Consider the following 22069-nt stretch of genomic DNA (forward strand, 5'->3'; position numbering starts at 1 on the left):
GAAGCAGAGCAGATTGTTGTGGATGACCTGCTGCTCTCCCATACTGCCAGCATTATTGGAATAAATGCTCATATATAATTCAACCCTATCTCTGCTTAATTGGCTCAAGCAGTGACAGGCAGCACAGACCCCTTGGTTGTCTAGTTACAGTTGTGAGAGGAGGTGACCACAGCATTTACCTACTCCTCTATCTTGACTGAAAGTTTCAATGAGTGTTATTTTTAACACTCAAAGGGGACTCGGAGAGACTTTCCACAAGACTATCTACCTGTGCCTATATCCATTTCTATACCAATATATCAGCGATTTTCAAACCGTGTGCTGTGTCATACAGGTGTTCCACAAGAGGCACACTGGTATGCTCCTAGAAATTTAAAACATGCACTACCTGACTTCTTTTCTCTTAGACTGTCAATAAAAAATATGACATCAGCCAACACAATAGCTGTCAGGTGTGAATGAATCAAAATTATACCTACTTTTTTTCAGATTGGCAAAAAACATTTTTTTGGTGTGCTGCAGAATTTTAGTAATTAGTTTATGTGTATCATGAGATGAAAAGATTGAAAATTGCTGCTATATACACTCATATTCAGTTGAGCTTTGAACAATGGAGATTAGGGGTGTCAACTCCCACACAGTCAAAAATCTGCATATAATTTTAGACTCCCCGGTAAGTTCAGTTGTTCTTGGTATCTGTGGGAAACTGGTTTCAGGACCCCAACAAATACCAAAATCGATTGATGCTCAAGTCTCTTATAAAAAATGGTACAGAACAATACATCCAGTTGGCCTTCTGCATCTGGGTATTCTCAACTGCACATCAAAAATATTGTTGATGCCCTGGCAGTGTGCTCACTGGTTAGAGCATCAGCCAGCACACCAAATGGTGATGGGCTTGATTCCCAGTCAAGGGCAGGTACCTGGATTGTGGGTTCATTCCTCAGTCCATTTGGGGTGTGTACTGGAGGCAACCAATCGATGTGCCTCTCTCACATCGATGTTTCTCTCTCTCTTCTCCTCTCCCCTTCCACTCTCTCCCTCCCATTCTATCTAAAAGCAATGGGAAAAATATCCTCAGGTGAGATTTAGAAAAAAAAATGTTGATATAAAACCTGCAGATAGGGAGGGCCAACTGTATGCTATTTATTAAAAAAAAATAAATTCATGTATAAGAGGAGCAGGCGGCTCAAACAATTGTTATTTAAGGGTCAACTGCACAAGTAAAATATTTAGATATACCTTCACTTTATGAAAATATACTAACTTACTAAGCAAGTGAAAATAATAAAAATTAATAAACTTACAAAAGAGTGAAGAATTATACTGAAAACTCACCCAGTAAATTAATGCCATCATTTACAATGAGTTGTCCATGACGCAAGTAGTTCAAAATAGGTTCAAAGTACTCAGGACTTCGGTCAATTAAGAAAGCTCCTCTGTGATCTTGCTTATTACCCCAGACACCTGTGTCACCATTAAAATGAAGGAAGTCCCCCATAATGAAAAACACAGTTAGAAATTTATGGAAGAAAAACTGTGGAACATAACAGTAAGTTTTTTCTTGTGTAAAAATATTGCTATCATTAAAAAGTAAAGAAGGACAAAAGATATAAAGTCAATATAAATAGATCACACAAAATATAAAAAGCCTATGTTGCACTCACCTTTGTCCTTAAACATGTGGGCCAGCATACTGTCGGGTTCTTTGTTCACTAAAGTGCTCCTAAGAATTCAGGGAAAAAAATTGATTTCTCCATTTGTCTTTATAAACAAACATATTTAAGTCAAGAGAATACTCGATCCCAGCTGTTCTCTCAAAAAGATGCATGCTATAACCTGGTAGGAGTGATGCTGGGAAACAAAAACGTGCAGTAAGTTGCCATTTATCAAAATCTCTTCTACTCTGGCACTTCCTTTGCCTTATATATTGTTTTAGTTTCCTTTTAAAAAAAAATGATTCTATCCATCTTGCAAACTATTATATCACAATATTCTTGATCTAAACTTATATTTTCCTATGCCTTTAATATAAGCACTTGTAGTCTCTATGAATTTTAATATTATTAATTTTTACTTGCAATAAATATGTATTACTGAATCTCTAAAAAGCATGTTCTACAATACTAATCATGCTTTCTCTGGAATGATCTGTGAACCATTTTTCTTCTCTTTTCTTTAAAATAAACTTTCTAAAAAATAGTTTCCAATAACACAGTATATTTAAGCAGCATTTCAATATCTTCTAAGGAAATCAGTAAACTGAAGAACAAATGATACATAGTGCCCCCCCGACACACAGCTACACACATGCACACGCACCTACCGTGTAGTTGTAAAGTACCGCCCTCCAACATTTAATGTAAGCCAGTCTGTGTGAGATCCTGACAACCCTTCTGGTAGTTTAGAATCTGTCTGAGGATCTAGAGAGAACAAGTAGAAAAGAATAAATTTAATTGGTATTTGGGGAGATGGCAATAGCATGATTTTTAAAACTAAAAACACACATAAAAGTGTACCAGAGCTATCAGGACAACAAAACCCATACCTATAGACAACATCTAAATCAAAACTAGGTAATAAGGTATTCCCATCAACACTGATAGGAAGAGAGCAGCATGTTATTAGCATCTGTGCAGGAAGAAGCTGAGAGAAACAATAGAGTACCTGATGAATGTAAGAATCCAAAGGAATCTACAAAAATTCACTTCAAAGCTCAGCAAGTCCATTTAAGAAATACAGACTGAAAGTGGGAGGGGTATGCCCACTCCTACCATCAGTGATATTAGTAGTTTGCAGTAAGATCTGAAGAGGCTGGAAATGAACTCTCAGAACTTACTGGCCAAAACTCCCTTTCAGGACAAAGTCCCATGCTGCAGATGAGATGTTGGGAAAAGCATCCAAGTTGAATGGAATAGAGGCAAAAAAAAAAAAAAAAAAAAAAGGATTACAGATAAGAGTCATAGAGGTTCTACATTCTAAAGAACCAGAACATATAAGAAGGTGAGTTCCATTTTTTTAACACTTCACACAGAAACACAGAAAAGGGAACTCTAGAGCCATGAAATGAGAAAAACTTTCCTAAGTCAGCCCTCCCTTCACAAGTTAAAGAAAACTAACTTCACATAAAACTGAGCAACAAAAAAGGACTGAGATAAAATTCCATATAAAATTTTTAAGAGAATAAGAATTACATTCTTATAGACAATGAAAGTGTCAGAAAGAAATGCCTACAAAACAGATTAAAAACTATAACCTAATATTCCAAAACATGCTAAAAGAAGTGAATAATACAAGATATAAAATAATAACATAAATCAGAATTATAAAACTCAGAAATGAAATGTGAGAACTCAGAAGACAAGTGGAAATAAAAAGAAAAATTTTGGAAATGAAGGTTAAACTAGAAGACACACAGGGGTCAATAAACACAAAAGACAATGTCTTAAGGGAAATAAAAGATATAAAAGGGAAAAGCTTTAGAAATAAAAAAGAAATAAAGAAATGAAAAGAACTTAATAGAAAATTTGAAATATATTAGATAAATGTTCAAGATGCAACATACATACAATAGGAGTCCTGGAAGATTAGGCAGGGAATAAAATAAATAAGTAATATAAACTTCAAAAAAATGTTATGAAATTTAAAAGATTTGAAACTACATATTAAAAGGGCTCACCATGTATCTGAAAGAATCAATCCAGAACAACCCAGAACATCCACAAAAAGTCTACTATAATCACTGTAATTTAAAGGAAGAGACTAAACATTCGAGTGACTTAGGAAAAATAATCACTTATGAAAGATCAGATTTTTTTTTTGACACAAATATTTTAAGCCAGAATAAAATGGAGTAACATATTTCAGATATTTAAAGGAAGAAAATGTGTGGACCAAGTATTTTTTAACTGCTTCACTGAGTTATAATCGATATACAATAAACTACCCATTATTAAAATTTACCATTTAACTTTTGACATATGATAATATATCCAGTCAAACTAAATTTGAAAATTTTATTTATTTATTGACTTTTAGAGAGAGATAGAAATAGGGGAGAGAGAGAGAAACAAAAACATCCACTTGTTGTTCCATTTATTTATGCATTCATTAGTTGATTCTTGTATGTGCCCGACCGGGGATTGAACCTGCAACCTTGGTGTATCAAGATGACACTCTAACAAACTGAGTTACTGGCCAGGGCCCAACTGACTTGAAAGTGTAGAAGCCAAAATACTTATTATCATGCAAGATGTCATAGAACATTGTTCTCACAATTTGTTTGTAAGGAATTTACTGGAGAATAAGTTTCAGACAACCATTGGAGGCATCAACATAAGGAATGGAGGTAAAAATTAAATACACTTGAGGAGTAAAACTAAGAGATAGTTTGAAAGGAGAGCATATAGTATATAATAGCTATATATTTTGACAATGTAGAAAAAATAATTATTTTTTCAGTACGGGGAGAAAGGAATGAACATTTGCAAAAAATGTTTAACTGTCTTTAGAATTCATATTGGTAATGAAAGTATTGGGATTTTTACTGACACATTTATGTGTTTTATGTGGGATGAAGTAAATGAGTGACATTATTATTCTACTAGAGGCCTGGTGCATGAAAATTCATGCACTGGGAGAATCCCTCAGCCTGGCCTGCCCCCTCTCAGTCTGGGAGCCCTCATGGGCGGGAGGCGACCTGGTGATCAGGGGAAGGCGATGCCCCATCACACCTCTGCTGCTGCCACTGCCGGCAGCGCAAGCCTCGGCCGGGCCTGATTACCTGTGCCTCGGGCCAGCCCTGGGTGGCTAGGGGGCTGACGGAACTGGGGGACTCTGGAGGCAGGCTCACGGAGCAGCTGGGCCCGCCTGGGCGGGCCTGGTCTTGCCACGCGCCTGCTGCCCCGGCAGGGCTGAGGGGACTGGGCACTGCCATCTTTGAGGGCGGGCAGTCAATGAATATATTCCCTCCTTATTGGCTGTGGGTGCCACCATCTTTGCGATGGCATGAGGGTCAATTAGCATATTCCCTCTTTATTAGATAGGATCATTCCCAATGTCCCTGAAAAATCAAGATTACTGATATGGAAGAAAGGAGATATAAAAGTTAAATAAAAATCTTATTATCCTGATTATAAACTGGAAGTATTAGCATAAATCCATGAGATAACCTCTCTATATGTTATGTTATATGTAAAGCTTTATATCATAAAAGGTACTGTATATTATATATAAATTTTATCTCTGGTTATCTATGTATTTCCAACTCTGTCTACCAAAAACCCTAGTAACAGTGATTAACCCAATAACAATGAGCCTCCCTAGTACCCAGATTGTGTCTTGAGATGATATTTCTCACTAAAAGAAATCAAGGCCCTAGCTGGTTTGGCTTGGTGGATAGAGCGTCGGCCTGTGGACTAAAGGGTCCCGGGTTTGATTCTGGTCAAGGGCGCATGCCGGGTTGTAGGCTCCATCCCAAGTACGGGTGTGCAGGAGGCAGCCCATCAATGATTTTCTCTCATCATTGATGTTTCTATCTCTCTCTCCCTCTCCCTTCTTCTCTGAAACCTATATATATATATATGGCTAATATGCAAAGTGTCCCCTCAGGAGTTCAACGGGGAGAATGGGAGTTCAATCACTCCCTATGATGTACGCTGACCACCAGGGGGCAGTGTGGAATATGGCAGGCGACCAGCAGTGGTGGCGGGGCACTCAGGGAGCCAGGGAAGGAGGACCAAGGAGGTGGGGAACCTGCGCAGTGCCGGTGCGCGGGAGGCAAGGGAAGGAGGAGGCGGGGAGGCGGGGAACCTGATCAGCCCTGATCTTGGGCCAGGCCTAGGGACCCTACCTGTGCACAAATTTTGTGCACTGGGCCTCTAGAATTAAAAAGAAAAGAAAAGAAAAGAAAAGAAAAGAAAAGAACAGAAAAGAAAAGAAAAGAAAAGAAATCAAGGCTTCTGAGAAAAAACATTGATCAGGATCTAGGACAGGAGAAGTGTAAGATGAACACCTTGTTATTCCGGATAGTAAGGAGCTATAAAAGACTAATGAGGTTGCATTAAAAGGATTTGAAGAGGTATCCACTGGCCCAAAGTAGGATAATCCAGATATTAATTAATGCAGAGGATGAAAATAAATATACCAAATATTTTTAAATCCAACGATTCATAAGGATGAAATAAAAATAAAGACTAATTGATCACTTTTTATTTTGTTTGTATGTATACAATGAACCAATTACATGATGCTTGCCTGCCAATCACTCTGTTAGGCTAATGGATAATAGAAGATCAGAAAAAATTTTTTGCTGCCAAGTGGAGACGAGAAGAGTATACACTTACTTCTAAGTGGGCAACTACCAATACCATGATCCTGAGATCTACCTCCACTCACCAAGTACAATTACTGTGATGGCTTAAAAAACATACTTAAATTTTCAGGGTTTAATTGAGTGGAGCTAAATATATCAACTATTTGCTAAGAACATTTACTGTATTTAAGCCTTATACAACTGTAGAAGCTTTCTTCTGAATCAAAGGGTAATGTGTACATGTGCAAGTGTATGACACCAAGCAATTTTTGTCTGATCTTATTTGACCACTATGAAGGATTGTCAAACATTACTTATGCAGCAATACATGCTTAAAAATATGTAATATAAAACTTATAGAAATTGTAACAACTACTATGAAAGAGAAAATTTCAAAACAATTATAATTTCTAAAATCAAAAGTACCCTATAATGTCATATTTAATTAATGTGTACACATCCAGAGCATTTTAAAGGCAGGTAAAAGATAAGGTACCTATACTAAATATGATCATACAATTCAAATTAAACATTTACTTAATACACATACCCAATGCAGAATCAAAACAGGTATGAAGATTTGAATCCTACCACAAAATATTTTTTAATGTTAAGCCATGTTAAACATGTAATTTCATCTTTTTTATTTTGACAGACAAAATTGGCTTTTAAGGAAGTCACTTACCAATGAATGGCTCTCCTTCGCACACAAACAAAACATCATCATCCCTAAGGGAAATAAAAATTTGAAAAGGTACCATCAAAATCCAGAAATCACATGAATTATCTGTTTAATACAGGAACTGTTCCTTAGAATTATGTAGAAGACAGGTTTGCAAATTGGACTATGTAAATTTCCAGTGCTTTCTTTGTTAAACACCCTCTACACACACACTTAACTATTCTTGGATTTAAACTCAAGTAAGATCCAGCACATGAAAGTACTTTTGAAATGGAAAACAAGTCAACAAAACAAAATTCACTACATAGATTATTAAAATTAAGCTTTCTTATCAATTGAAGAATGTACTGTTATGTTCAAAGGATATGATTAAAGCCCTTGCCAATTCTTCTTTTTTTACTTTAATTCTGTAATATTAAATAAATTACTGGGGTTTTCTCCCATATCATCAGCTGCTTTGTGCTTTGGAAAGGAAAATAAATTTTTGTATTAAATTTAGGAAGAATATATGAAAGTAACTGCTGTAAACACTCACCTACTATACACCCACCACACCCCCAAATGTAAATGACTGCACATAATCTGAAGTCCTGGATTATCAGTGATATCCTCCTCTCCTGCCCCAACCCATCCCACCATTACTATAGTAAGTAAGTTACCAGATTGTTCTGTGACCCACAAATTATTAAACAGGTATATCTTTTATGCTTCGGAAGGCTTATGACCCTCTATGTTGCAGAAATTTTTATTTTCTATAAAACATCACAGGAACACACTGAATTTTTCTTATAAATGAAGTCTTTTTAAGAAATCATTCAACAGTTTGACTCATTTATGCACAAAAACGGAAAGAATATGGAAGATAGATATTGAAAAACTAAAAAATTCTCCTATTTTATTTGGATTTTAAATACGTATCTTTTAAATTTATAACTATTTCTACTTGTTCACAAGGCCAGTTAACTTTTTAAGACTAGTATGAAAATTTGTTTTCTTCTCTTTAATAAAAATCAGCTAGCAACTGTATGGCCTGGATAGTTATTTTCTCAGATGTTTAGTTTTTTAATTTATAAAATGAAGAAACTAGAAGTTATGAACTTCAAAGGCAGTATATTATATTGAAAAGTCATTATGACCTAAATTTAAATGAAAATTAAGCTTTGTATACTATTATAATGTAGAGCATATTCTTTTAACTCCATCAATTTTCTTTGAATTTTCACCCAAGGATATGAGGATATGCTTACTGACTTTAGAGAAACGGAGAGAGAGAGAGAGAGAGAGAGAGAGAGAGAGAGAGAGAGAGAGAGAAAGAAACATCAATGTGACAGAGAACATCAATTGGGTGCCTTCCATATGTGCCCTGGCTGGGGATTAAACCCAAAACCTAGGTATGTGCCCAGACCAGGAATTGAACCCGCAACCTTTTAGTGTCTGGAACAATGCTCCACACTGGCCGGGGCTCACTCCATCAATTTTTTTTTAAAAATCCCATGCTTTGCCAGTGAAATGAGATAAAGGGGGCAAAGCAAATACAACATAACTGGCACATTGTCAGTAATTTGTGTTACCTTTCCGTATTTGTTAAGCCTCAAAATTCTATGATCCTATGAGGATGGATGAGGTAAACTAGATACTTGTTTTAAAGAGATAATTCTGCCTGGGATATTTAGAAAACTGAACCAAGCCCTAGCTGGTTTGGCTCAGTGGATAGAGCATCGGTCTGTGGACTGAAGGGTCCCAGGTTTGATTCTGTCAAGGGCACATGCCTGGGTTGCAGACTCGATCCCCAGTGTGGGGTGTGCAGGAGGCAGCCGATCAATGATTCTCTCTCATCATTGATGTCCCCCCCCCCTTTCCCCCTTCCTCTCTGAAATCAATAAAAATATATTTAATAAAAAGAAAAAGAAAAACCGAACCCAAAAACAAACCACTATTGTGACAGATCATTGATGAGTTAACTCTGCTTAGCAAGTTTCCACCAAAGTAGTGAGTATTTATAATCCTATATAATAAAAGCCTAATATGCTAAGTGTCTGGTTGTCTGGTCATCCATTCAACCAATCAAAGCGTAATATGCTAATGATATGCTAAGGTCGTTTAACCGCTCACTATGATGTGCACTGACCATCAGGGGGCAGTCAGTCAACCGGTTGACCAGTTGCTGTGATGTGCACTGACCACCAGGGGGCAGACACTCTGACCAGTAGGTTAGCTTGCTGCTGGGGTCTGGCCGATGGGGACTGAGCAAGATGGGCTGGACACACCCTGGAGCCCTTCTGCAGTCCCTCTCTGGCCCTGATCATGCACTGGTGGGGTGCCTTGGCCTGCAATCCCGGACCCCTCAGGGGATGTCGGAGAGCCAGTTTTGGCCCAATCCCACAGGCCAGGCCAAGGGACCCCACTGGTGCACGAATTCATACACCAGGCTTCTAGTTTATATTTATAATATTTATAAAATTCAAAGCATTCTTAGGAAATCAATTGAACAATAAGCAGAGGCACATAAAATTAAAGAGATCAATTAGATTTCTTTTTTATTTTAATATGTTTTTTTATTGATTATAGAGAGGAAGAGAGTGGGAGAGATAAAAACATCAATGATGAGAATCATTGATTGGCTGCCTCCTGCATGCCTCCTACTGGGGTTGGAGCCTGCAATCCAGGCATGTGACCATGACTGGAATCGAACCCTGGACCCTTCAGACCGCAGGCTGATACTCTATCCACTAAACCAAACCAGCTAGGGCAGATTTCTAACATTAAAAAATGCATGTCTTATTGAGTCATTTCTAGAAATAAAGAAATTCCTCATAACCATATATGAACTATGCAGAGAGACTATTAATATATTGGAATGTACTGAGGATTTTCTATCTGATCAATACACCCTAAGTTGAAATGATTTAAATTCCAAAGAGCAAATAGTAGGCAATCACTTGCCAAAATCTTACTCTTTAACAGTGATTAAACCATTGTGTCAGGGAAATAGCATAGCACCAAGAAGCGAAGAGCTCAGAGTGGAAAGTTTATGAAAAGTGAAATTTACCTGATCAAAGCAATATCATCAATCAGTCCACCTTTCCCATTATACACACTAGTGGCTTTTATGCCAAGTTTACTGCTGGCCACAGAGAGTAAATCAGATAAAGTTCCATATACAGCAACCACCTGTAAAACACACCAGATTAATTTGAACAATTTGCATAATGAATTTCATCACTCATAAATCATAAATTATCACACCATAAACTGGACTAAAATGAGATTATCATGTAAAAGAAGATTTTGAAAGGTTCTTGAGTGTTCCTTTTTCTTCTATGACAAATATTTACTGAGTGCCTAATATGGCTGAAATCTAAAACTAGAGAATCAGAAACTGTCTGACTAAAAGCAAACTACAATCTTAAGGTACATTAAATAGTGCTCCGGTTATGCTGCTTGTCGACTTGAGACAAATTATTTAACCTCTTTATGCTTCTGTTGCTTTACCTAGAAAAGAAAATTGTCGCACCTACATCAGAAGGTTGAAATGAGCTAATGCACAGTTAAGAGCTCAGCAAAGTGCTTAGACCTATTAAATCTTTATAGTGTTTTTACATTATTCTTTTGCTATAGGAATGGTTTATTTAAAAAACTAGAGGCCCAATGCACGAAATTCGTGCAAGGGGCTCCGAGGGCCCAGGCGGCTGCCGCCTCGCCCCAGGGCCCTTGCAGCCCCGGCTTTGTCCAGAAGGTTGTCAGGAATGTCATCCAGAATGTTGTTCAACCATCTGGTCTAATTAGCATATTACCCTTTTATTATTATAGATAGGAATGATTTATTGCTGTTTATTATAACATTTATTACATCAATTACCATATGAAAGGTAACAACTTCCCACCTCATTTAATTCCTCAATAACTACTTATTTTATAAAAGCCAGACTTTAGCGAACATTCTAAATACAGCAAGCAGCTGGGTTTGATCTATCCAGCTGAACTGATCTGTCCTGCATTCAATCAGGCAGTCTGATGTATGTGTGAGGTATATGCAATTGCTTAGGTAGGGGGTTGAAAATCTCTACATGAAGTGAATTTCTTGCTCCAGTCCTAATTGTAACTATGGATTCCCAGCAGCTGAGTTGTACAGTTGTACCCTTATCAGTTAGGATTTCTGAATGTTATGAATAAAAAGTAGGCAAGGAGCTGAACATGAAGCATTTATAGCCAATTGACTTCCCACAGGATATTGGATAAACATGCCATATGAAATGAGAACCGGGCTGGGCCTTTGCTCGCCAGTGACTGGAGTTTAGTAGACACTGAATTTTTAGTTAAATAAGTGAAGTTAATAGTTGGGTATGGAGGGAGTTGTTTGCTAATCTAGGAGCATGCAATCTTTCAATAGCAGAGTACTCAGATTCCAACTGTTTCCTCTTGTATCATAAGGATAAAAAACCAGATAATTGTTCCAAGTATTTGGGGGAAGGGTTGTAGGCAAGCACAATTTAAAGGGGACTAAGTGAATTATTAAAATAATGCACAACCCAAGTGTCCATAAACAGGTGAATGGATAAATAGCATGTGGTATATACATACAGTGGAATATTATTCAGCCAAACAAATAATGATACTACAACATGGGTGAATCTGGCAAACATTATGCTAAGTGAAATAAACCAGACAATAAAAGGACAAACATTGTGTGATTCCACTTATATGAAGTAATTAGAACAGGCATATTCATAGAGACAAAGTAGAATAAAGGTTACCAGGGCAGAGTGGGAAATGGAGAGTCACTGCTTAATCAATACAGAGTTTCTGTTTGGGATGATGAAAAAGATTTGGAAATATAGAGTGGCGAGGTTATATACATTGTGAATGTACATAATACTAATGAATTGTACACTTAAAAATGGCTAAAATGTTAGCTTTAATATTCTATTTTTTTCCACAATAAAAAATAATAATCCAAAAACACTTGCACAGAGCAGACACACAATAAATGAAAGCTTGAATAAAATGTGTCCCTCACATTTCCTATAATTTTTCACATCTGTAACAGAGCCTGGAAATCTCACCTTTATGGCAGATACATGTTCCTGGGAGAAAAGGAAGAGAAATAAACTGCATAAGGCATGTGTACAGGGTGTGAAGAGAGAAAACAGAAAAAAGAATTTAAAAATGCAAAGGAGCAAGAGATTGACCAAAGGAAATGCAAACCAACTTTTCCAGTATGGAAAGTGCTATGGGTGGCAAGTAAGAAAACCCTCCTTTTCAACATTAACATCCTTGTCTCCGCTGCTATACTAAGAATTTTCTAGATAGGTCTTTCTCCTTCTCCACTTTTTACCACTGCTTCTTGTACATCTCTACATGGCTTTATTTAGCCTGACACTATCCCCTCCTAACCCCAACATCAACTTCAAGCATTTCTTTTCTCTTCTCTTTCAATTGGTCATATCATAAAATGGATGCAAATTTCATGCATCTGTGTATATAAAGCACTGTATTTAATTTAAATAGTAGAACCTACATTTTATATGACTTTTTAAAAAATACAAAATTAAATTGTTTTCTACTTCCATATGATTTATTTATTTTTCCTGTGGGTCAGTTGTCTCCTAATGAAAATAAAGGCCACCCACCTGCTCTAAAAATTTAGAAGCCACTAGTTACAAGAAGCTATTTAAAATTAATTAAAAGTTAAAAGTCAGTTCATCTGTCACACTAGCCCTTCCTTCCCAAGAAACTCCAATTCCTTTCCCTCTCTTGCCTCTCCTCACCCGATTCCTTTTGGTTTTTAATATTTAAATGTTTTCATTCATTTCTGTATTTCTGTGCTCAAAAGCCACATTAGCTAGTGGTTACCATGTTGAATAGCACGGGTATGGAATATTTCCACCATCACAGTTGGATAGTGCTGTTCCAAAGAGCAGAGGAAAATTAAGAACAAAGAAATATCTATTTTAATTCTGTTAGGCTTGACCATGCCATAGCAATGCATAGCAACAAAGTGATAGGACCTGTTTATATTGGAGGGTTGAGGAGCTGCCTTCTTTCCTTTCTTCCCCATTGAAGTTAAATTTGATTATAAGACAGGAAAAAACCATGTATAGAGTTATGCAATTCTCAGGGCAATCAAAGCACAATAGGAGTTTCCTTGTAGGTTGCAAAAATAATAATACTACAACATGGGTGAATCTGGAAAACATTATGCTAAGTGAAATAAACCAGACGATAAAAGGACAAACACTGTATGATTTCAATCCAGTTTAACTTTTACTTCATTATCACTTAAGTCAACCCTCATGTACTTTAAACACAATTTATCATTTGACTAACATATTTTCTGACCTGACTTTCTGTCTAGACTGTAAAGGTTTGACTAAAAAGTTTTTATGCATTCTTTGAATACAGGTAACCAACTATCCCCTGGGATGCTGATGAGCAGCACTCAAGTTTAGCCAAAGTGCTACCCTCCTCTTTGAAGCCAGAAAAAGAACCACAGCTAGTTTAAAAAGAAGGATCCACTAGATTAAATGTTACACTACCAGGCTTATAGTAAGCCTTTGACAAATACTTAAATGGTGGATGAAATTTTCATTGCTTTCAGAGTGTTGAACTGGGACATGCCTTTTTTTGTGTGTCAATTATATTTATTTGTCTTTTCCACTGACATTAAATTGAAACACAAAGTATATCGTATAAATGCAATTCTAAAGTGATATTCATAAAATTACTGAAAGTGGCTGTCTTTGGATAATGGAATTATGGTAGACATTTTCTTATGAACTTTTGCTTTGTTTTCTAGATCTGTTACAATGAACTTGTGTTACTGATTTAATAAAGGGCAAAAGTTATAATTTATTTGAGGTTGCCATTGCTCTAGATCAGGGGTGGGGGACCTTTTTTCTGCCAAGGGCTATGTGGATATTTGTAACATCATTCTTGGGCCATACAAAATTATTAACTTAAATATTAGCCTGCTATATTTGGTCAAACATTTAATTAACTCACCCCTAATGCCTTGGCTGGATCAGATCAAATGATTCTGAGGGACCTGAGGGCCAGACGTTCCCTACCTTGCACTTGCTTTAGAAATAAAAATTATTTTTTGCAGTTGACAATCTAGCAATTGACAATTTCCTTTAAATAAAATTTAATTTTATGCATATTAATATTCTTTATTATATTCTTTTATATAATGCAAATAATAATTCTGTAAATTTGAAAATGCCTCTTAAATTGGACTAATATACCTGTTTTTCACTTGGAGGGGATTTTTGGCTTTTTTTTTTTTTTTTAACTAGATCACTTTAGTTTGACTTTTTTTTTTCTAATACTTTTATTGATTTCAGAGAGGGAAGGGAGAGGGGATAGAAAGATAAAAACTTCAATGATGAGAATCATTGATTTGGCTGCTTCCTGCACGCCCCCCCATTGGGGATTGAGCCTGCAACCTGGCATGTGCCTTGACCAGGAATCAAACTGTGACCTCCTGTTTTATAGGTCGGTGCTCAAACCACTGAGCCATGCTGGCTGGGCTAGTGTGACTCTTGAGCATACTAATACTAACAAATTATATTGAATTTTATGAAACTAATATTCTAAAGCTCTTTCATATAAACGAATCAGAATATCAGATTTAAAAATAGTCTGTTTAAAAAAGATTCAAACAGACTAGTACATGATGTATTTTTCTTTATATAACAACTTTGTTGGAAAAAAGCAGCAATGGAAATCTTGTATATATCATGGATACGTGTTCTAATTGTTATATACTAAGTTTACTTTGGTCCTCATACAGCGGCTGAGCATTTGTAAAATGGTCATGATCATAATGGTTATTTGCTTCATGTGCATTATAGTCCCCAGTGGGGACCTGAAATTTCCATGTCACTTTACTAACTTAGGCACTATACTATACCTAGAATGAAAGCACTCTATGGAGTAAATTGAGAAACACATCTGTTAAAGTTTATGACCACTATAATATACTGCTATTTAACTTAATCGCTTCTGAATTTCAGGTCCTATGATAAGTGAAAGCTATCTATCAATTGAGAAAATAAATTGTGTATTATGCACAGCAGGACTTTTCAGTTTAATGTAAGTTTTAAATTTGCCTTTAAATATCATTTTCAAATTGTAACCTATGCTAATAAAATTCAAAAGTTAAAACCTGCACATGTATTTAAAACATTTTTTATATCCCCCACAATATCTATTACATAATACACAATCGATAAATACTTGTTTAATTTATGCAGGCCAATTTAAATTACTGCAAATAATCAATTACAATGACTAACTTAATGTAGAACTCAACTTACTCTACTACACATTTAGTTGAATACATTTAAAAAATTAAAATGAATTTATTCCTAAAAAGGATGACATTAACTCTAGACCAAAAAGGCAAATACTAAAATATTAAAAATTAAAAAGTCTGAAAACACCAAGTGTTGAAGAGGATGTGGATCAATTGGAAGGTTTATTCAATGCTGGTGGGACATAAATTAATGCAATGACATTGAAAAATAATTTGGCACTATTTTGTAAAATTAAAACATTCACACACCCTAACACCCAATAATTACAACTTAAATATACAGAAGCCATGGTTCTCAAATGTGTAGTCCCTAGACAGGCAGCTGGAGCTAAGGGAATATGTTAGCAACTCAAATCCTAGTCCCACCCCAGACCTACTAACACTGAAACTTTGGGGGTGGGATCCAGCAACGTGTTTTCTCAATTTCTCCAGTAATTCCAATGCATGCTATAAAGTCTGTGAACCATGGCCCTAGAAAAATGCTTGCATGTGTATCAAGATACATACATATGTATATATATATATACATATATATATACACACACCTGTGTGTGTGTGTGTGTGTATATATATATATATATATATAATATATATATGCATATTCATGGAGCACTGTTAATTTAATATCAAACTATAAAGAAAATAAACAATTCAAATGTCCATTGATAGGATAATGGATAAACTGTGGTAGTATATTTAAATATTTATATTTATACAAAGAAGTAAGAATGAATAAACTACCACTATGTGGGACACTATTGATGGAATCTTAGAAATATTATATTAATAGCCAAGTCCAAAAAGACTACATGCAATGAGATACCAAATTAGGATATATTTCACAAAAATGACAAACACAGAATATATAGTTTAGTTATACATACATAAGTGACAAAACTACTATTAAAAAAGCATGGAAAAGAGAAATACAAAATTCATGAAAATGGGATAGGCAGGGGGAAAGGAAAGTGGATGAACACATTAAGTTATTGGTAATAAGCTATTTCTTGGGTTGTGTGGCAAGCTTACTGAAATTTGTTATACTAATGGCTTTTTACTTTTATGCATATTAATATTCTTTATTATATTCTTTTATATGTACCAAGTATATTTTAAAACTGTTTAACTTGAAGAGCAAACCCTCACAAGGTTCTTATTAGATATTTAGATTTCAATAAGCAAAAGTTCACATAGATTTTCACCTGCCTTCAACTCTAACAATATAATGGGTTCAAATCTGGATATATAATATCAACAACATATTTCTGACTAATAGCTAAGCCAGAAGAAAACAGTTACTTCCTGGACCAAGACTATAAACATCAATAGAGAATTAAATTCTATTTCATATCCCACTAAGTCTGCAGCCTGGCAAGGTGCCTCAATACAAAGACGGCACTCTATTAGTGTCGGCTGAATGAATAAGGTATCCAAAAGGCCTATGCTTTGCACAGCTCATGACTGAATATTCTGAACTTATGTTCAAGAGATACAGAAACTGAATTGACACTAGGTTGCTCAGAAGGCACTTGCTATGCTCAGGTATCTGAGTCTTCATTTCAATTTTCTTAATGACAGCTGTTAGATGGAATAATAAAAAGAGAACAATGGGAATTCTGAGCATATGGAGAAAGGATGAAAGGCAATTTTAAAAAATTCAAATTCAAAGAATATGATTTTCTAAACAACATGAGGACTTTTATTAACTGCAGTAAATATCTCCTAAATACTTATCAATAAATTTAGTGAAATTTTGCCAAATACCAAATTGACTTTAAACATGAAAAAAAGAAGTTAAAGAAAAAAATTCTGAAATGGTTTATTTTCATGTGCTGGCAAATATTTTTAAATGTCTTGCTAATTGGGATGATCTCATCCTATCATTGGCTAATATTTCAAAGAAAAATCGTACAAATTAAGAAAGCACTTATTGTTAATAGCAGTTATTAAATAAAATTTCAAACAGACTTCTTTAAAATCTAGCACTTTTCAACTTCTCAGATCCAAAGAGATCCACCATTAAAAAAATCTCATAATTTATATTAGGAGAAGGGGCAGAGCTACCATTTTCTCATTATTTGTTCTTGCAGGATTATACTGTCTTCAACCCGCCGACTCTTTGAAGAAATCTTTTAAAGCCACTTGGCATTGTGGTGAGGGTTAATTTACAGAAAAAAATGGATAATACAAATCTTAACTGGTACTTGGTAGCTTCCATACATCACAACATGCCAAAGAGAACCAACCCAGTGAAGAAGCTGCCCACCTGAACACACTCCCTTCTCTCAGAAGACTTGGGACCAACAGATACATTGGGTGGTGGAAAGCATCTGTGTCTTTCCAGAATGGGAAAAAAAAAGTTGTAACATTATTTTATGTTTTTAAGTAAAAACCATAAATCTTAAACTCCACTGGATCCTCTTGTGCAGCCTGTGGTGCGGCATCTCACTGTGGAAAGCACTGTTTTAGAGAATACACAGTCCACCCTTCCACATCAAAATGTTCACTAGTTACACTTTATTGTTTATTCACTAACTAGAGGCCGATGCATGAAATTCGTGCAAGGGGCTTGGCCCTCGCAGCCGTGGGTTCCTCCGGAAGGTCGTCTGGAAGGATGTTGGGAAGGTCATTCGGCTGTCCGGTCTAATTAGCATATTATGCTTTATTATTATAGATTACACAGAAAAGTCATGATGACCATATTTTGTCCCCTGCAGTGACTCTATACCTTCCAACCTCAGGCTTCATAGCCCTGTCTGGCAACTGCTGAATAAGCTTTATAGGACATTAATTTATTTGAAAAAACAGCAACACTGACATTCTGATGAGCAGGAAACAAAAATACAAGCTACAAATAAAAAGATAATGGAAGTGACACAGATGTTCCAACTGGTGGATGGGAAAATCAAACTCTATTTTGTAGTAATGTTTTTTCCCACAGCATGTTCTTTATGAACATCATGTCATTATTATACCATCCTGGCTAAATACAGTCACTTTATATATGCAAAAATGCAGGCTGTTATGCATTATTCTGCTCTTTGGTCAAATAAAAGAATTCTAATACATTTATTTTTAATCAGCTGAAGGGAGAGGAGAGGAAACACTGACAACTTTGGCATAGAATGTTTCCCAGTTGAGCAGTAAGGATTATGGCATGACATTTTAAATACTGACTCATACTAGTATTTTTCAATTTGTTTTTTTATGATCTTTTTAACATAAACATTGATCTTTAGTTATTTGAGATGTGTTTTTCCAATCTTCTGAGATTCTCTAGCAAAATATTTTTAAAGCAAATAAAATTTAAATCCAAAAATCTAACGGAGTCAAATCTGGACAGCTTAAAAAATGTATTAAAGGTAATATGGCAAGACTAACACAAGAAATTTACAGCGTAAATACTTGTGCTTGGTCTAAACATCTTGTCTTTCACAGACTAACACAGCAGAGAGACTGGATGAAAAGGTGCATCAGAGGCCGTTTTTGAGGACATATTACAATTGTAACTTTGGAAATACTAAAGCCTTCTTCTAGTAATGTAAGTTTTAGATTGTGAATGTAGTTAACAACAGACAAAACAGGTTGAGAAAAAAGTTAATAATGGTCAGTAATAACGTAAATCTTGGGAAGCATCTTTTAAGGCAGCATTTATGAAAATTCAGAAACTTGAATTTATGCCATTTCTGCTGTATATGGGTATTAAATCTCTAAGACCAGAACACCAAATCACAGTCAACAAACTACAATGTGGTTCACACTTTTAGAGCATGTTTAAAACTGCAGAATAAGTTGGAAAATCTTTTTTTTTTTTTTTTACACCTTGGCAAATTACACTATTTAGAAATTTACAATGTCTCCAAATGATGCAGGAGACAAAGTGTTCTGGCCAGGAATACAGTGAGGCCAATTTACTTTTACCTTCGACTCTCAGGCTTAGTTAGTTCTAAATGTCATTTAGCCGCACCATACTGTCTGCCTTGAACAGTCACATTTTCCAAAGCAGCCGGACAACTTTCCTGGGTGGGGCAAGAGCTGAGAAGGAAAAGGCTTCATTTTGGATTGCTCTGGCGCTGGAAAATATTTAGCACCACACCCTCCACAGAGGCCTAACGCAGAAAGGAGTGGCGTCCAGTCAGTCCCTGGGGCCTGGCACAGCCCCCAACCCAAACACGGTGGGATCAGAGCACACAAGTTTGGCGGCGGCGGGGCTTGGGGCCCCTGAGAGCGAAGGGACCGTCAGGAAAATGTCCCTCCTTTTCGAGCCTCTATTAGACCTAGGATCCGAGAGCATCTCATGTATTCACTGATGGAGCTTTATTTTTTTACCCGATCAAGCCCGCATGCCACCACCGGAGCGGACCATTAGTCAGCACCAAGGTGGAAACGAGCGCCCTCGGGCCGGGCGCGGGCAGCGGGGTCTTCCGGGAGGAGGTGGGAAGGGGAGCATCGGCGCCCAGCGCCTGGGTGACAGCAGCCCTCCGCGCCCTCGGCCCCCCGGCCCCACACCGGGACGTGGGAACGATTAGGCACCGGCTGACCTGCGCGGGTCCCTGGGGCGGCCGGGGAGCCGAAGGGCAGGCTCGAGGTAGGAATCTGGGGGCTGGGAGGAGGCTGCGGGGACCCGATCTTCACCTCCCAGCCCCTCGCCGCCCCGCTCACGCCCACCTCCCAGCCCCTCTCCCCAACTTCAGCCCTCTGCCCCGCGAGCCCGCGCCGCGCTCCGCCGCCCTGGCCCCCCGCAGCCCGGCGCGCCTCGCCGCCTCCGACTCCCTTACCTTTCCATTCCTGGGGCTGCCGTTAAGGAACAGGGTCACCCGCCTCATCGCGCTGACCCCGCTGGGTCCTGAGTGAGTCGCCACGCTCCCACCTGGCTCTCTCCCCACCTTTTTCTTCTCCCGCCCTTCCCCACCCTCCACCCACTCGGACTCTCCCCCCTTCGCCACCTTCCTTCTCTTATAGACACACACGCACGCACTCTCCGTCCCACACCCCCGGGTTGGCCGGTCCTCCTGCCCACCCCGCCTCTGGGCGCTTCAGCCAGCCTGGGGCCCTTCCCCCAACCTCCCCCAGAGTGACTCTAAGCTCGACCAATCAACGGGCGGCACCGGTCAGAACTCCGCCAATCATCACCTTGTACTGGGTGGGCTCATACTAACTCCGCCCCGGTGGAGGGAAGAGAGCGCGGCTGCGGTCTGGCAGGGAAGGACTCCCAGCCAATCAGAGCAGAACTTGGAGCCGGACGGGGGCTCCGAGCGTTAAGGAGCAGGCGCAAACCCAACAGCAGGTAGACCTCATCTGCATACGGAGGTGGGGCTTGAGGGAAGTGGAGGCTAAGAAGTGACTCGCAGGCCTCGGCGCCGGCGGCTGTAACCCCGCCCTTCGCTCAACCCCCGGAGGAAACGGCTGCCGTCGGAGCTGGCTGATTGGGTTAGAACCACCCCATCGTTCTGTCAGGATTGGTCCAATGATTCTTTTCGAAGTTTGCAGCATCCAATCGAAAGACAGGAGGGGCGGATCGCAGAGCTAACCGTAGGGTTCCTCCGCGAGACTCTCACGGTAAGTAGTCCCCACGGACACGGGGTAACAGGTGTTCCCTCTGCTCAGTGAGTCCCCCGCAGCTAGCGGTCGCTTCTCCCCGAAATCACGAACCCCCTCGTGTTCCCGGGACCGGGAAGTAGAGGCCTCGGAGGTTTCGGGGCGCGCGCGGACACTGCGGGTGGCGGCGGCGCAGAGGTTCCTGGAGTAACGTCGGTGAGCCGCGGGGGCGGGGCGGGCGATTTGAATCCGGAGGCGGGCGGCGGCCGCGCGGAGCTGAAGGCTAGATTCCGCGGGCGACGGGTCGCGGTGGTCGGTGGCCCGGGACGCGGCAGTCGTCCAGGCTGCTGGCTCTCGAGCGAGCCCTGCAGGACGGAAGAGCCGAGGTTTAGAAGGCAAGGCCGCCACGACCCTCCCGTGCTGCGGCGCGTCCACGGTAACCCCGGGCGAGAGGGGCCGGAGGTAGGGTCTGGCTTTCAGGTGTCGCACACGGCCGTGCTGTGTCTCAGGAGTGTCTTCTCCTTACCCTGCCCCACGGAGACAGTGGTTCTCCTGCGACCGGGGCAGGTTCAACCCGCGTGCTTTCCAAAATGCAGATTTCTGGGGCCCAGCCCGACCCCCTGAATTAGAATTTCCGGGATTCCACGAAGCTGGGCCCTTAGCAGGGGACGCGGATGACTCAGATGTTCTCTAAAATCGAGAAGCCAGGGCCTATAGCAAAGATTGTCAACCTTTTTTTTTTTTTTTTAATCTCATGGCACACATAAACGAATCACCAAAATTCTGTTGCATACAAAAAATATGTATTTTTTGCCAATCTGACAAAATAATAGGTGTGATTTGGATTCATTCACACCAGACGGCTATTGTGTTGGCTGTTGTCCCTTTTTAAATTGACAATCCGATTGTGGTTCTCAACCTTCTGGCCCTTTAAATACAGTTCCTCATGTTGTGGTGACCCCCAACCATAAAATTATTTTCGTTGCTATTTCATAACTGTAATGTTGCTACTGTTATGAATTGTAATGTAAATATCTGATATACAAGATGTCTTAGGCGACCCCCGTGAAAGGGTCATTCGACCGCAAAAGGGGTTGCGACCCACAGGTTGAGAACCGCTGAAAGGGAAAAAGAGGTCAGGGCCCCTGACGAAACAGCCAGGTAGTGCATGTTTTTAAACATTCTTGCAGCACATTGGTTGGAAATTGCTGGCTTATAG

The 22069-nt window shown here is 38.7% G+C and overlaps 2 protein-coding genes across 5 annotated transcripts in view; one reads left to right on the forward strand and one right to left on the reverse strand.

Moving 5' to 3' along the window:
• KCTD9 (potassium channel tetramerization domain containing 9) overlaps window positions 1-20343 on the reverse strand; it is a 43841-nt gene extending 23498 nt beyond the window's left edge. Inside the window, exons 1-7 of one of the 4 annotated variants that reach the window (XM_023759105.1) lie at window positions 20091-20343; window positions 11978-12079; window positions 10045-10166; window positions 6999-7042; window positions 2327-2423; window positions 1668-1726; window positions 1339-1467 (exon numbers count right to left, since the gene is read on the reverse strand). In XM_023759105.1, the coding sequence (XP_023614873.1) occupies window positions 1339-1467; window positions 1668-1726; window positions 2327-2423; window positions 6999-7042; window positions 10045-10166; window positions 11978-12079; window positions 20091-20138 (601 nt within the window). In that variant the 5' untranslated portion in view covers window positions 20139-20343. The remainder of the gene's footprint in view (window positions 1-1338; window positions 1468-1667; window positions 1727-2326; window positions 2424-6998; window positions 7043-10044; window positions 10167-11977; window positions 12080-20090) is intronic. The other 3 variants (XM_023759104.1, XM_014461069.2, XM_006095015.3) reach the window with 3 other exon arrangements.
• A 554-nt stretch (window positions 20344-20897) lies between these two features.
• Window positions 20898-22069, forward strand: part of CDCA2 (cell division cycle associated 2) — a 65261-nt gene continuing 64089 nt past the window's right edge. The window contains 1 exon segment of the mRNA XM_023759103.1: window positions 20898-20918. The gene's annotated coding sequence lies outside the window, so the exon portion shown is untranslated.

This window comes from Myotis lucifugus, unplaced genomic scaffold (assembly GCF_000147115.1).
Source record: "Myotis lucifugus unplaced genomic scaffold, Myoluc2.0 scaffold_148, whole genome shotgun sequence".
In the NCBI taxonomy this organism is placed as follows: domain Eukaryota; kingdom Metazoa; phylum Chordata; class Mammalia; order Chiroptera; family Vespertilionidae; genus Myotis; species Myotis lucifugus.